The following is a 13,591-nucleotide window of genomic DNA, read 5'->3' as shown; positions in this document are numbered from 1 at the left end:
TGTATATAGTCAGTGGCTTTTCAGGACTGTCTCGTCAAAGATGACTATGGCTCTTAGCATCTTCAGTGATTGTCACTACCTTAATTTTTGTATACACTTCTTAATGGTGAAGAGGTTTAATGAGTAAGCTGTGATGGAATTTCTTATGTTCTAGGGATGGTGTTTACTACCGTTCTCTCTATAGGCTGACCTCCCTCAACGTCCAAGTCTCGCATAACACGGGAGATAGGAAATATACTAACATATATTGGCACCTTTAGACTCAGTTCTTTGTATCTTTGTATCTTCCCTCTTCCCAAAAGAGTGAAGGTGGCAAAGTAATATGTCATCCAATCTTTCAGTGAATACAGAAACAAAAGCAGTTTACAAAAGTGTTTCAAGGTTACATTTCTCAAAACTCTCATTTCTAAGCTGTCAGTAAAATATCCTATCATTGCTCATGGTGAACATTTAACATTGAGGAAATAAAATTATACCATTTTATTCGAGAACATCCATTTACACGGGATACTTGGTATCTTTACTCATATTTTAATATGGGAGGATGGGCTAAATTGTGACTCTGGTTTTTTAACTCATTTTTCCACATCGTTCTGTCTAGTGGAGAAACTACTTAATTGTGCTGTAAAGAAGTCACTGGGGCTAAGCTAGTTGTTACCTCTTAATGCCTGACTTACTGCTTTCAAATTTCAAAACACAACCAGAATGATGTGGGTTTAGTTCAGGTGATTCATCCCATTGTTCTGGAACACTGTTTCCTTGGGTGAAAAACACACACATCCTGTAACTTCCTTTGTATTTTTCTTTTGTCAAATCGAGGCCATTTTAAGAATCTATAAAACTTTTACGCTAAGATCAGGCATTCTGGGATAAACTGCCATATGTGTTGAAATACTGCTGAACTTTTTTTGATATTACACCAAGCAAAATAGTGAGGCCTTTGGAAAATCATGGTGGTATATTCTCATTTCTTTGACTATAAATCCACAGAGAAAAGCATATAAAAAGGAAGAAGTTAGAAGAAGTGATTTTTTTCATCGTCCTTTCGGCACATTATACAGATGTTTTTGCTTCAGAAGTTTTTATTAATTAAAGAAAAGGGCATTTATTTTTGGCAGTCAGGGGTTGTTGTCATTTCCATGGTTAGAAGTTTTCTTCTAAGTTGGTATCTTAAAGGATAACCGTGATACCCAAGGCATTGAACTACACTGAGTTCTAGAAATTGAATTCCTGTCTCTTTAGTACATTTTTTGAATGTGCATCATATATTTTGAATTTGAATTCGTGTCAGGGTGTGAAGTAGGGTAGATCTTAGCTTCCTGAGTTGTATATTCACATTAGGTAGTTATATTTTTATCAGCCTTCTGGTTTTCAACTTACATACCTCAGTTAATTTTTTGTTTTTAGACACTCAAAAATTTGTCAGCCCTGCTAGAAGAAAACAGTAACCTAGTTTATGTGTCATATTTATTTTAATGTCATGGCTTTACTTTTCACGTTTCTCACTTGGTTCTGCTTCTTTTATTTCCTAAGTTTGCCAGGTAATAGGCATCTAGTTCTTCTAGTTCTTGAGTTGAGTTTCAGGATACTGATATGTTGAAAGGCTGCCCTAAGGAATCAGAATTAGCAGGGCCAGCGTATGATGACATGATGGACAAGAATAGTGCCAAGAAGATGATAGAGGATTTTCATAAAATGCTTTTTGTTTTGTAATCAAATAAGAGTAAATTTTGTCATGTGCAGTTTATATGAACACAAAGTTTTCATTCTTACTAAAAAATTGAACTCTCATTTTCCTGACCCTGTATGCTTATTATCTGTGTCTCTTTGGTGGACCTCTTTGATGAAGTTCATAAAAACTATTTGCTTTGGAGTGTCCATCAACCCCCCACCCCATCCCAGCCCCATCCCAGTAAGCCACATTTAGTATAGCGACTTCCCTGGCGGTCCAGTGGTTAAGACTCCACACTTCCAACGCAGGGGGTGCGGGTTTGATCCCTGGTCGGGGAGCTAAGATCCCACATGCCGTGTCACACAGCCAAATAAATAAATAAACAAATAAGTAAAATAGTATAAAATGTCCTCAATAGTATATTTTGATGTTTCATTCTTTCCATGATAACCTAAGAATATTCCTTCATAGGGATGCATTTACTCTGTAGAATTTTTTTCTGCTGCCCTCATTCCTAACCTCTTTGTGCATGGGACCCATGTTTCGGCACACATCCAGCAGTTAATTCTCCATCTGACTACTGAAGTGATAGACTGAAATAAAAACAGCCAAGATCCAAGGCAGCAGCTTACCCTTCCTGGTGTGCAGAGCAGTAACAACCAAATGAAGACGCATTAAAATGCGATAGGACTTCCTCTCCGTGGGCACAGTCTAAAAAACACAGCCAGAAATATTCCTGCCCTTTCAGTCTGCTTTGCCCACTGGTTCTTCTTTTTTCTACTCAGATAACCAGCACACTGTAGATAAGTTCGTGTGCAAATAAATGGGAACGCCCGGATGTTGGCAGAGTAGTTTTCGGATGTGAAGAGAACTTTTAGGCATTGTGAACTCAGGGTACTTTTTGCTGAGCGATGATCTCCACCCACTTAAAATCAGGCCCTGGGGGAACAATCTAGTGATTTCAGTGCACTCACTACATGCAGTTAGATCCCTGAAGCAAAAGCTTTTAAAAGCACGCTATAAAATGCCCATGTATCTTTATTAAACCTCTTTTCTAACTAGATATACTTTTCTAGTAATTTTTAATTTTATAAAGTCTATTTTTTCCCTGGGCCAAGGGAAAAAAAAGGCCCGGCACTAAAAGCTTAGATATAACAGTGTTAGTTTTTCTATCTCTAAATGAGTAAATGCAGTTTCATACAGTTAGTACAGTAATACTGTGATTGTGGTGGCATTAGATGATGCTGCTAGAGAGACGCAAAGGAAAGCTAAGTATAATGAGGTTAACCGTTTGTTTTTACTTTCTCCAAGTTAAAAATTCCCAATACATTCAAATCAACAATAAGAATAATTGCAAAACCGTCTCCTGAAATGGAGGTAGATTTTGTTCCCAAGCATTAGCAATTTCTTGTTGTATTTCAAAGTCAGCCACTAAGGCTTTTAAAGCTTCTTGGTGACTGGCTGTTGCAGCAGAAATCAGAATATTAATCTTGAGGCTTTATTGCAGAATTCGCTGCCAGTAAAGAGGCGCCATGAGGACAGAAGACTTTGAGCTGCGCCATTTCTCAAGGTGGTGAGGTGGGCAGGCAGCTCTAGCGTTAGGCCCACGCTCTCTACTCTCCATGTTAAGCAGATCGTGGGGAAGAGACATTAATTTTTACTAGGAGATCAAATATAAAGTAAGTTGAAGTTACTCTGAGTTATTTTATAATTGAACTTGCTATGAAGTTGACCTTCTGAAGTTTCCGTTGGTGCTCACATCTTGAAACAGGGTTTTCCGAAATCAAGTTATCTGTAGTGAGGTGGATGGACCTAGAGCCTGTCATACAGAGTGAAGTAAGTCAGAAAGAGAAAAAAAAAATACTGTACGCTAACACATATATATGGAATCTAAAAAAAAAAAGGTTCTGATGAACCTAGGGGCAGGACAGGAATAAAGACGCAGACGTAGAGAATGGACTTGAGGACATGGGGAGGGGGAGGGGTAAGCTGGGATGAAGTGAGAGAGTGGCATGGACACATATACACTACCAAACGTAAAATAGATAGCTAGTGGGAAGCAGCCTCATGGCACAGGGAGATCAGCTGGGTGCTCTGTGACCACCTAGAGGGGTGGGATGGGTAGGGTGGGAGAGAGACACAAGAGGGAGGAGATATGGGGATGTATGTATATGTATAGCTGATAAACTTTGTTATACAGCAGAAACTAACACACCATTGTAAAGCAATTATACTCCAAGAAAGATGTTTAAAAAAAGCAAAAACAAAAACCAGGCTTTTCCCTGACTGCTTACATCATACCTAACTTGGGGCAAAAATCTTCCCTGGCGGAGCATCTAACCGTATTTTTTGGGGGTGGGGGGGCTGCACCACTCGGCTTTCGGGGATCTTAGTTCCCCAGCCAGGGATCGAACCCCAGGCCCCAGCAGTGAGAGCGCCGAGTCCTAAGCACTGGACCGCCAGGGAATTTCCTCTGAATTTTAAAGTTTAGCCCCCCTTTAAGCAGCCAAGTATTGGGAATGCTGTTTTGATGTTAGGAATGAATTTTTCAGTATCTTCCAGTAGCCTTTGCACCTTCCAAGCTGACTTAAAGGGGAAAGATGCAGAGCCCAGAATGCAGCAGAAGAGCCCTCCTCACTCCCAAAGTTCTGCCTCTTGGCCTGCCCTCCCCCTTCTCCCCTCATCCTCCCCCATCCCAGCAGTGGCCTCGGCCTCCAAGAACTCAGCAAAGGCAGCATTTTCAGGTGCCTTCTGTGCACCTCCAGGGCTTGAGGGGTTTTTTCCTCCCCCAGGCATAAAAAAAGTTTCCACTGTGAAAGATGCAAAGCCGTTTCATCTCACACTACCCAGTTTTCTTCCTACCATGTATAGTTTGTGGATGTTAAATTATAGATTGCAGTTTAATTTGAATGCTTTTGGAGTTCTTTACATTTGGGAGTTCTTCAGATATCACTTTGAGTAAACAAAAGGGAGCTCTCCACGAAGGCATTGGTATTCAGAAAAGGCACTGACCTACACATTAAAATCAAAAGAAAACGCCACTCAGATTATGTGCACCTCTTGCACTTCCAGACTGACAAAGCAGAAGTCATCTGTAGTTTCTGCCTCTGCAGATGCAGTTCTGAATTCTGTTTACCAGGGACTGTTCTCTGCTATGCCTTGTCTGTCCTTTCTCATATTCCTTTATTTTTTTCTTTTAGACCTGAACCTTTTACCTTTTTATCTCAAGGTTAAAATAAATATTCAGTAAATCTATATTCCTCCCCACACACACCTTTTTTCTTTCTGGGTACCACCCTTCAGATCTTATTTTTATCATTTGTTAACTTAGTGTTAAACTTTTAGCAAGAAAAACTTAGGCATTGAACTTTGCATTGGGGTGCATTTATGTGTATATTAATTAGAAAACATGGAGATTCCACTTGAATTAAGTAAACTAAACCTTTGAAACTGTCAGCCAAATAAAGACATCAGCTTTCCACTGTTTCTTTCTATATAAAAGCATATCCTACATCTTGAGAAAGATCAGATGAGAAAACTGTGAATAAGTGAAGATCATAGCACTGCTCTGAAATTGGCCAGAAAGAGTGCCTGCTTGTAGATATCCATACTGTTCTAAGCCTTTAGGAGGAAAGGATACTTTGAAATTTAGGTACATGTTTGGAAGAAACAAAAGGGAAAGAAGATGGAGAAAATGGGGGAAAAAAAAGATATTTTTTTAAGAGTCGCAGAAGCATGCGGAGTTAGTTCTTAGGTATTTGTTCTAATTTATCTGCCACACATTTTCTCAACAATCTACAAGAGGATACTATCTACTTTTCACCCTAAAAAACAAAAAACTGATGGCAACTTTTGCCCAGTTTCCCAGGAGAAACTCTGTGTCAGCAATAGAAGAAGAGTGAGATATGATTGTGAGGCTGGACTTTAAGGAAACACTCAGATAAGCAAAGAGATATTTTTGCACACAAGAGGCAGCGATTATTATTAAGGAAAACAGAGAAAGTAAAAGTCGCTAACTTGAGAACACAAAGACAAGTCAATCCTGGCCTTGTTTTCCAGCCAAGATAATTACCCACAGCATGCATATTTCCATGCATGCTTGTCCAACTTGTCTGCTGCCCCACCATTTGGAAAACAAACAGCCCATTAAAAGAATGTCTTTGGATGAATTTTTTTCAGGAAATCTGTCCCTTTTTCAGTGCTTTTAAAAGTATAGAGTTAGTTGACAAAACTTTGATAATTAAAGTAGAGAAGGATTTACCTGGCAGAATTGTTTATGAAACATTTACGTTCCCTGCCCCTTGAACTGTGGAGGAATGAAAACGTCTCACTCCCCACCTCCTTTTCTCTTCTGGAACTTGACCTGTAATTTAAATCCTGTCCCTCAGCAAGGTACCTGGCAGCCTATCTTTTTACAGCTTTAGTTACAGCGCTCTTCAGAGAACTCACCATCCTAAAGAGATAGAACAATGGGTTGAAACAGAGTAGGGCATAGGCTGTTGGTAAAAAACAGACACCGAAAATGGTCAAATGTTCTGTCTTTCCTCCTCCTTCTCGCGGTGGGAAGGGCATCAAGCTGGTGGACCTGAACCAAGTCCTCACCTTAGGTCCTGAGCCGTCCCAGGCCCCTCAGAGAGCAGTGGGCACCTGTGAGTCCCTCTGTGCATTCAGAGTTCTTCTGCACCAGGGAGCTCGGTTGAAGAGTTTGACCAAGGTCGATGGTGGTGGTAATAACACATCCGTTCTTTCGGGTCGAGTACAAAATGATGGAGGAAAACTCCAGAATTGGAAGACTTGCATTCTAGTACAACCTTTTAAGCTCAAGCAAAGCTGAGGAAAGAAAAGGGGCGTGGGAGTCTCCTCTCCAAGTGTTTATAGAAGTTGGATGCTTGACAAACAGGGAGCATCAAGGTAATTGTTCTTGAGGCAGGAAATCTATAGTAGAGGAAGCAGGTGCTGTGTGATGATTACCACGTTTTGAAATTACCGTATTTACTATTCTGCTTTTAGGAGGTTAACTCCAAAATAGTCAGGTTTTTGGAAGATGCTGTCCCTTTTATCTGTAGAATCAGACAAAATCCGTTAATTATAAAGGGAGGAGAAGGCACTTAAGTACATTGGAAACCAGAGGTCATACGTGCGGCAGTGTGGACGATATCCATCTTTCTTTATTTCTTTATTTTTTTCGTTTTGCCTTTCAGCATCCCATACTTTAAGAAAACTTGTGACTAAGGGTGAATTCTTATTTTCCAAATTGTTTTCAGACATTTCATGTTCATGTAAACTTGGCTTATTGATTTCCTGATTTTTTCTTTATTTTTTTGTTTTGTCCATTTTATTTTTAATCAGCTACATCAAATGGGTCTTTGGAGGGCCTGGATAACCAGGAGGGAGGGGTGTGCCAGACAAGAGCCATGAAGATCCTCATGAAAGTTGGACAAGGTAAAGACCGTCTGCTGCTTCACGGAGCCACTGATCTGGTCGAGCCCCCAGCTAGTATGGCGCCAGCGTTGCCCACACGCGCCCTCACTCACTCTGCAGTTTAGTTTCCAAAGTAAACTTTTCTCTGCACCTTGAGCCACTGACAGATTTCCTCAAGTTGTTGCAACCCACTTCTTTTACTGGAGATACTTGGAAAAGTTGAGGTCAGCCAGGTACAATGTCTATTGCCATGTCTGTATCTACAGATACATTTTTCCTTCTTAAAAGCAAAACACCTCTTTGGTTCACCATTAAAATATCCAGAATACAAAGTAAGCTTCTGCCATTTTGCCCGTTTCTGCATCTTGACTACAGAAGACTTGTGTTCACTGAGCCTTTTCACACAGAGATGACCTCTTGTGCAGAAAGAAATATCCTTCTAATTAGAAATTGGGATAGTAGTCAGTCAACTCACTCAGTTAAATTAAAATGTCATCTGCAGTGCTCTGCCTGCCAAATGCAAGAATCCCTACGGTTTCCACAGATGGCCTCACCATCTAAACCTCTGAAATAACTAGTAGAACCGTTTTGTTTTCAAAGGAAAATTATATTCTTGCATCTCACAGTACTTTGCATAAAGAGTCTTATGTTCATTTCTATTTGTGCCTCTTGAGATATAGATCCAGCTCCTAAAGCTAGAGCCCATCAGATGTCTGTGCTGTAAGTAATCGCTTGTTTTTCATATAGATGCGAGTTCCGCTGGGTCAACCAGGCATAATGATCCAACAAGACGGCCAGAACTTGAAGCTGGTACAAATGGAAGAAGTTCAACAACAAGTCCTTTTGTCAAACCAAATCCAGGTATAGCAGCGTGACCCATGTGTGCCTAGGTCTGTGTGTTCCACACTGCTCGTATCACAGCGGGTAGAACAGAGTCCAAGTCCTTCTGCACCGGGAGGATGAACTTGTAGCTCCCGCAGTCAGTAATCTTTGCTCTCGGTCAGTTGTTGTCCATTACTCAACCAGAATAAAATAATTAATTCCCACAAAAGTCTTACATTCAAAAGAGTAGAATTCATCAGCTGTAAGTGCCAATTATTAGCACTGCTCTTTCAGATCAAAGCTGTTTTCATTGGCTGACACTTTATCGTGCTGTTTGCAAACCTAGCTTCAAGCCAGTGTTAATGTATATATAACTGTACCAGTGCTTCATCTAGTTATATCTAATCCACAGAGAGCCTGATTGATCCTCTTCTATATTCAGGATGGTAACATCTTAAAATATTGCGTAATGCCACATTTTTCAGGTGGTTTCATCAAAAATTTTTTTTCACATTTTCAGTGTAGAATAAAATATTAAACGGATTCCTGGCAGAGGTTTAGAATACTGGATAAAATTGACTGCAGTTTAACTTCGGTTTTTTAGCGGTCTTTGAACAAATAGCTATGTGTTTGTTACCAGGGGAATGAATTTTTTATATGGTGGTCGCTGAGCAGACGTCAGCAGTTCCGTATTAGGGATCCGCATGCCTAGTTGGTAGTCGTGCGAATTTAGCATCTGTAGCAATATTCCATCTCTTTCCAAGCTTCGAAGAGGAAAGTTGTTATTTCTAACTTTCAATGACAAGATGTGTCAAATTCTTATGACAAACTGATAAATGGATAATATAATGATGCCAGGCAATTTTTTAGTGCTTAACATTTGGGTTGGCAGTCTGTTCCGTGTGAGAGTTTTCTGCTGCCTTCCAAATATATTTTAAGTGTAAATCAAATAATACAAACGAGTTATGGGTTGAACGTTTTCCCAGGCCCCATCCCTCTTTGTAAGCTCTCCAGCCAGCCGTCGGCAGGGCTTGTCTTTAAAGGCAGGCGGTTTGGATATTCCCGTGAAGCCACGGTAGCCAGAGAGGGCACGAGAACAGCATGGCCTGGGCGGCAGATGCTGACCTGGAGAATCAGCCACTTCCCTTCTTCCTCCTGGTGGTGGCCGCAGGCTGGCTGACGTGGGTTAAGACGTGGGGCAAGATCAAGGGATGGCTGTCACAACCTGTCCACGCAGCTGATGGATGATGATGTATAGAAGGGAAGCAATGAGGTCTGGGAGCAGCATCAAAGTCCCACCTGGAGTCCCATCTCCCCGATGGCTGGCTTCTGCCGTTTGCATTTAGCTATTTTTTAAAATTGAAGTATAACTGATTTACAATGCCGTGTTACTTTCAGGTGTACGGCACACTGATTCAGTTTTTTATATATATATATATATATATATATTCGATTATGTATAGATATATTAGATATTCAGTTATATATACACACATATATTCTTTTTCCGATTCTTTTCCCTTATAAGTTATTACAAAATATTGAGTAGAGTTCCCGGTGCTCTACAGTAGGTCCTTGTTGGTTATCTCTTTTATATATAGTAGTGTGTATCTGTTAATTCCCAACCTCCTAAATCTATCCCTGCATTTAGCTATTGAACGAGGCGCTTGGTTTGCCAGTCTAGCTGCCAGGGAAGTGTCTGGCCAGCCAGCAGCCGGCCAGCCCCGGCGAGAGCGGTGACTCTTCCGGCTGCTCTTTCCCACCCCCTGCAGGTTCCAGCACAGACGGCAACAGCGCCGGACATTCTGGGAACAATATCCTCGGTTCCGAAGTGGCCTTATTCGCAGGGATTGCTTCAGGGTGCATCATCTTCATCGTCATCATCATCACGCTGGTGGTCCTGTTGCTCAAGTACCGGAGACGGCACCGCAAGCACTCGCCGCAGCACACGGCCACGCTGTCGCTCAGCACGCTGGCCACGCCCAAGCGCGGCGGCAACAACAACGGCTCGGAGCCCAGCGACATCATCATCCCGCTGAGGACTGCGGACAGTGTCTTCTGCCCTCACTACGAGAAGGTCAGCGGGGACTACGGGCATCCCGTGTACATAGTCCAGGAGATGCCGCCGCAGAGCCCGGCGAACATTTACTACAAGGTCTGAGCCTCGGCGGTGCCTTCGCTTTCCCGGAGCAAACTTACTGTCCCGCTGCCGCCCGCGGAGGGTCCGAGGCCCCCTGTGTCTGCGACGGACTGGCGCACAGCGGGGAGAGGGGACACTCCTTCTCGGGAGAGCCCTGTGGAGTCGGACAGCTTACTAGTCTGTAGCGTTTCGGCCGCGGTGACAAAGGATGCGCCCCGGCAGCTGGAAGACTCGCGTGGAAGATGCGTGTGGGGACCAGGCGCGCCCCGCCCCTCTCCTCTTCCGGGTACCACGGGCGTTCGGGCCTCCGCAGGAGCCGAGGGGAGACAGAGCGGTCGGTGGGCGGGAGCATCCCGGGCAGGTGTCCCAGGGCCCCCAGGCTGCTGGGCCTGGAAAGGCCGTCCTCCGCCTCGGGCGTGGCCCTTCCCCCCCCCCACGAGCTGCACCCCGGACTTGTCTTGTCGCACAGACTCTGGCCGCGTGAGGCTCTCGGAGAGCGCTAGCTTTTAGTCCTCACTGTTGCACACACTCCTGTCATCCAGGGCGCTGCAGGCCTTCACATGAGATTTCTTCTCACGCCACACTCCGTATCACTAATGAGACATTAATAACGTTTGGCGTCTCCTGCTTCATCTGTTTGCAGCAGCTACCGCCGAATGGGCGATACAAGGATAGAAATTTTGTTTGCTAATAAGGAGCCTTCCAGTCAGATACTAGGCTGTCAGCCCGGGAAGGTGAGGAGTTCACGGGAGGGAGGGCCGGGGGAAAGGCCGTCTGCAAAGGCAGTTCAGCTCTGCCACCTCTGAAGCAGAGTTGGGAGGGAAAACTCCAATTAGATAGCACAGCACTTTGGTTTTGCTAAGATTTTAAGAGGCAAGTAGGAGACACAACGACACACACGGTAGATTAGGGTGCATTTGAAGGAATTCACTCTTATCAAAGAGCAATGCACAGGAAAAAAAGAAATAGTCCCTCTACGCTGGGTGGAACAAAGGGGCATTGTTGGTAGAGGGCCAGGCTTGGAGGGACGGATGGACACCGGCAGGACTCTCGTGGTACTGGCAATAGGATGTACAGTGGTGAAGCTGTAGGAAAGTCGTCGGTCTGCTTTGGGTAATGTTTAAGGCAGACTCAGCTGCTATACTTATCACATTTTATTCAACACAGGGAGAGCATTTAGGAGATTAGCAGAGAGCCAAATCTGACCTAGAAGTTTAAAAGCCAAAGGTCACACAGGCTGTAATTCTATCATCATCGACGTTATTAAGGCATTCTCATATATAAAAGGTAGGTCAGACTCCCCGGCCCCCCCAATGCCCCTTCCCCGCCGCTCCCCTCCCCACTGCGCCTTAGGACACTTTGGTTTATGACGGTGCTGTCCCGGCCACGAGGGCCAAGGGGTAGGTACTGAGCGAGGCCACAGCTTGGGGCCCTGTATCAAGGTGAGGCACACATGGCAAACCTCTTAGAGTCCCGAGGACCGAAATAAATTATGATGTCGAGGGGGAGAAGGAAGGTAGGATGTATTTATAATAGATATATAGAACACAAGGGATATAAAGTGAAAGATTTTTACTAATATATACTTTAAGATTGCACACGATCCACACCAGAAGATGGGAAATTCATTTGTGGCGATTAAGTGGTCCCAATGCTCCGTGCTTTAAAAAAAAAAAAATTGGACAGCTACTTCTGGGAAAAACAACATCACTCCAAAAATAACAATAATGGGAGCAAACACAAAAATAACCCAGTCCTCTGAAGGCATCTTGCGTCACCGTAGATTAGGAAATGCAAGCCCCAAATACCAGGAAATCGGTGTTACTGCATCGTTTTCGACAATGACAAGACGTGCCGGCATTTATTTTCTGTGCTGTGTTTTCCCTTTGCCCTGTGGGCTGAAGTGTTCGCTAGAATCCACCGGGTCACATCGAGGGGGTTTCAGCTGAAAGTTCAGCCTGACCCCCTTCCTTCCTCTCTCCCCCTCCCCTCTCCCCCTCCCTTCTGGGAAAAGAAGTGAGTAAACAGGAAACCTACTTTTTATGTGCTATGCAAAATAGACATCTTTTAACATAGTCCTGTTACTATGGTAACACTTTGCTTTCTGAATTGGGAGAAAAGAATAAACGTAGCAACAGCATTTTAAGGTTCTCAAACCTCCAGTGAATACCTGCAAAAATGAGTTGTCACAGAAATTCTTCTCTATTTCCTGAACCTGAAAATGATGTTGGTCCAAAGTGCGTGTGTGTATGCGTGAGTGGGTGTGTGGTATACATGTGTATATATATGTATAATATATATCTACAATATATATTATATATATCTATATCATATTTCTGTGGAAGGTTGCCATGGTGATCGGCCACAGTACATATGTAATTCTTTCCATCACCCTAACCTCTCCTGTACGTGCATTCATACAAGATTTTCTTGTGAGCCATCAAAAATTACCTTTAGGATGGGGGAGAGGGGCAAGAAGGGGGAAAAATGGGAAATAGTCTGATTTTAATGAAATCAAAGGTGTGTATCATCAGTTGGCTACATTTTGGGTATATGCTAAACTGTGAAAAATCAGATGAATTGTTGAAGAGTTACCTGCAAGCAATTGACCAGTGTTCTGTGCGTCTGTTTTGTGTGTGGTGCAGAATATGACAATCTACCAACTGTCCCTTTATTTGAAGTTGGTTCAGCTTTGGAAAGTTACTGTAAATGCCTTCCTTGTATTCTCATCCCTAGTCATCCGACTTTGGAATTTGCACCATAATGTTTAAGTGAAGATGCTGTAAATAGGTTCAGATTTTACTGTATATGGATTTGGGGTGTTACAGTAGCCTTATTCACCTTTTTAATAAAAATACACATGAAAACAAGACAGAAATGGCTTTTCTTACCCAGATTGTGTACATAGAGCAATGTTGGTTTTTTATAAAGTCTAAGCAAGATGTTTTGTATAAAATCTGAATTTTGCAATGTATTTAGCTACAGCTTGTTAAACGGCAGTGTCATTCCCCTTTGCACTGTAATGAGGAAACAAAATGGTATAAAAGGTTGCCAAATTGCTGCATATTTGTGCCGTAATTATGTACCATGAATATTTATTTAAAATTTCGTTGTCCAATTTGTAAGTAACGCAGTATTATGCTTGAGTTATAAATATTTTTTCTTTTCTTTGTTTTATTTTGATAGCCTGTCATAAGTTTTTGATCTGCTTTAGTTCCACATTGCAGTTAGCCCCCCGAAGATGAAATCCGTGAAGTCACATTCCAAATCTGTTTCAAACTGAATTTGTTCTTAAAAAAATAAAATACTTTTTTCCTATGGAAAAAGCGCCTTCAAAGTATTTTCCTTTCCTTCTTGTTTTCTTTTCCTTTTTCTTTCTTTTTCGTTTGTTATTTTAATTTGCCTCCTCTGTTTCTCTGTGATTACAGTTATCAAGACCCTTCTGCCCACGGGCACGTGTATGCCCATTTTTCAAATCAGGCCGTGCACACACGCGAAGGTTAATCTTGCGGCGTTGCAGCATGAGCCCACTGGTT

The 13,591-nt window shown here is 42.6% G+C and overlaps 1 protein-coding gene and 1 long non-coding RNA gene across 2 annotated transcripts in view; one reads left to right on the top strand and one right to left on the bottom strand.

Moving 5' to 3' along the window:
• EFNB2 (ephrin B2) overlaps positions 1–13,381 on the top strand; it is a 45,929-nt gene extending 32,548 nt beyond the window's left edge. Inside the window, exons 3-5 of the mRNA XM_060128946.1 lie at positions 7,022–7,114; positions 7,841–7,954; positions 9,688–13,381. Coding sequence (XP_059984929.1) covers positions 7,022–7,114; positions 7,841–7,954; positions 9,688–10,076 — 596 coding nt within the window. The 3' untranslated portion in view covers positions 10,077–13,381. The remainder of the gene's footprint in view (positions 1–7,021; positions 7,115–7,840; positions 7,955–9,687) is intronic.
• Positions 2,951–6,536, bottom strand: LOC132508628 (uncharacterized). The gene is made up of 2 exons (XR_009536708.1): positions 6,275–6,536; positions 2,951–3,491 (listed from the first exon to the last, which is right to left on the bottom strand). It is a non-coding gene; the product is annotated as an uncharacterized LOC132508628 (long non-coding RNA).
• Positions 13,382–13,591: the final 210 nt, after the last annotated feature.

Source organism: Lagenorhynchus albirostris, chromosome 18 (genome assembly GCF_949774975.1).
Source record: "Lagenorhynchus albirostris chromosome 18, mLagAlb1.1, whole genome shotgun sequence".
Lineage (NCBI taxonomy): Eukaryota > Metazoa > Chordata > Mammalia > Artiodactyla > Delphinidae > Lagenorhynchus > Lagenorhynchus albirostris.
The sequence above is the reverse complement of the archived record's forward strand: the minus strand, read 5'-3'. Positions and strand labels throughout refer to the sequence as shown.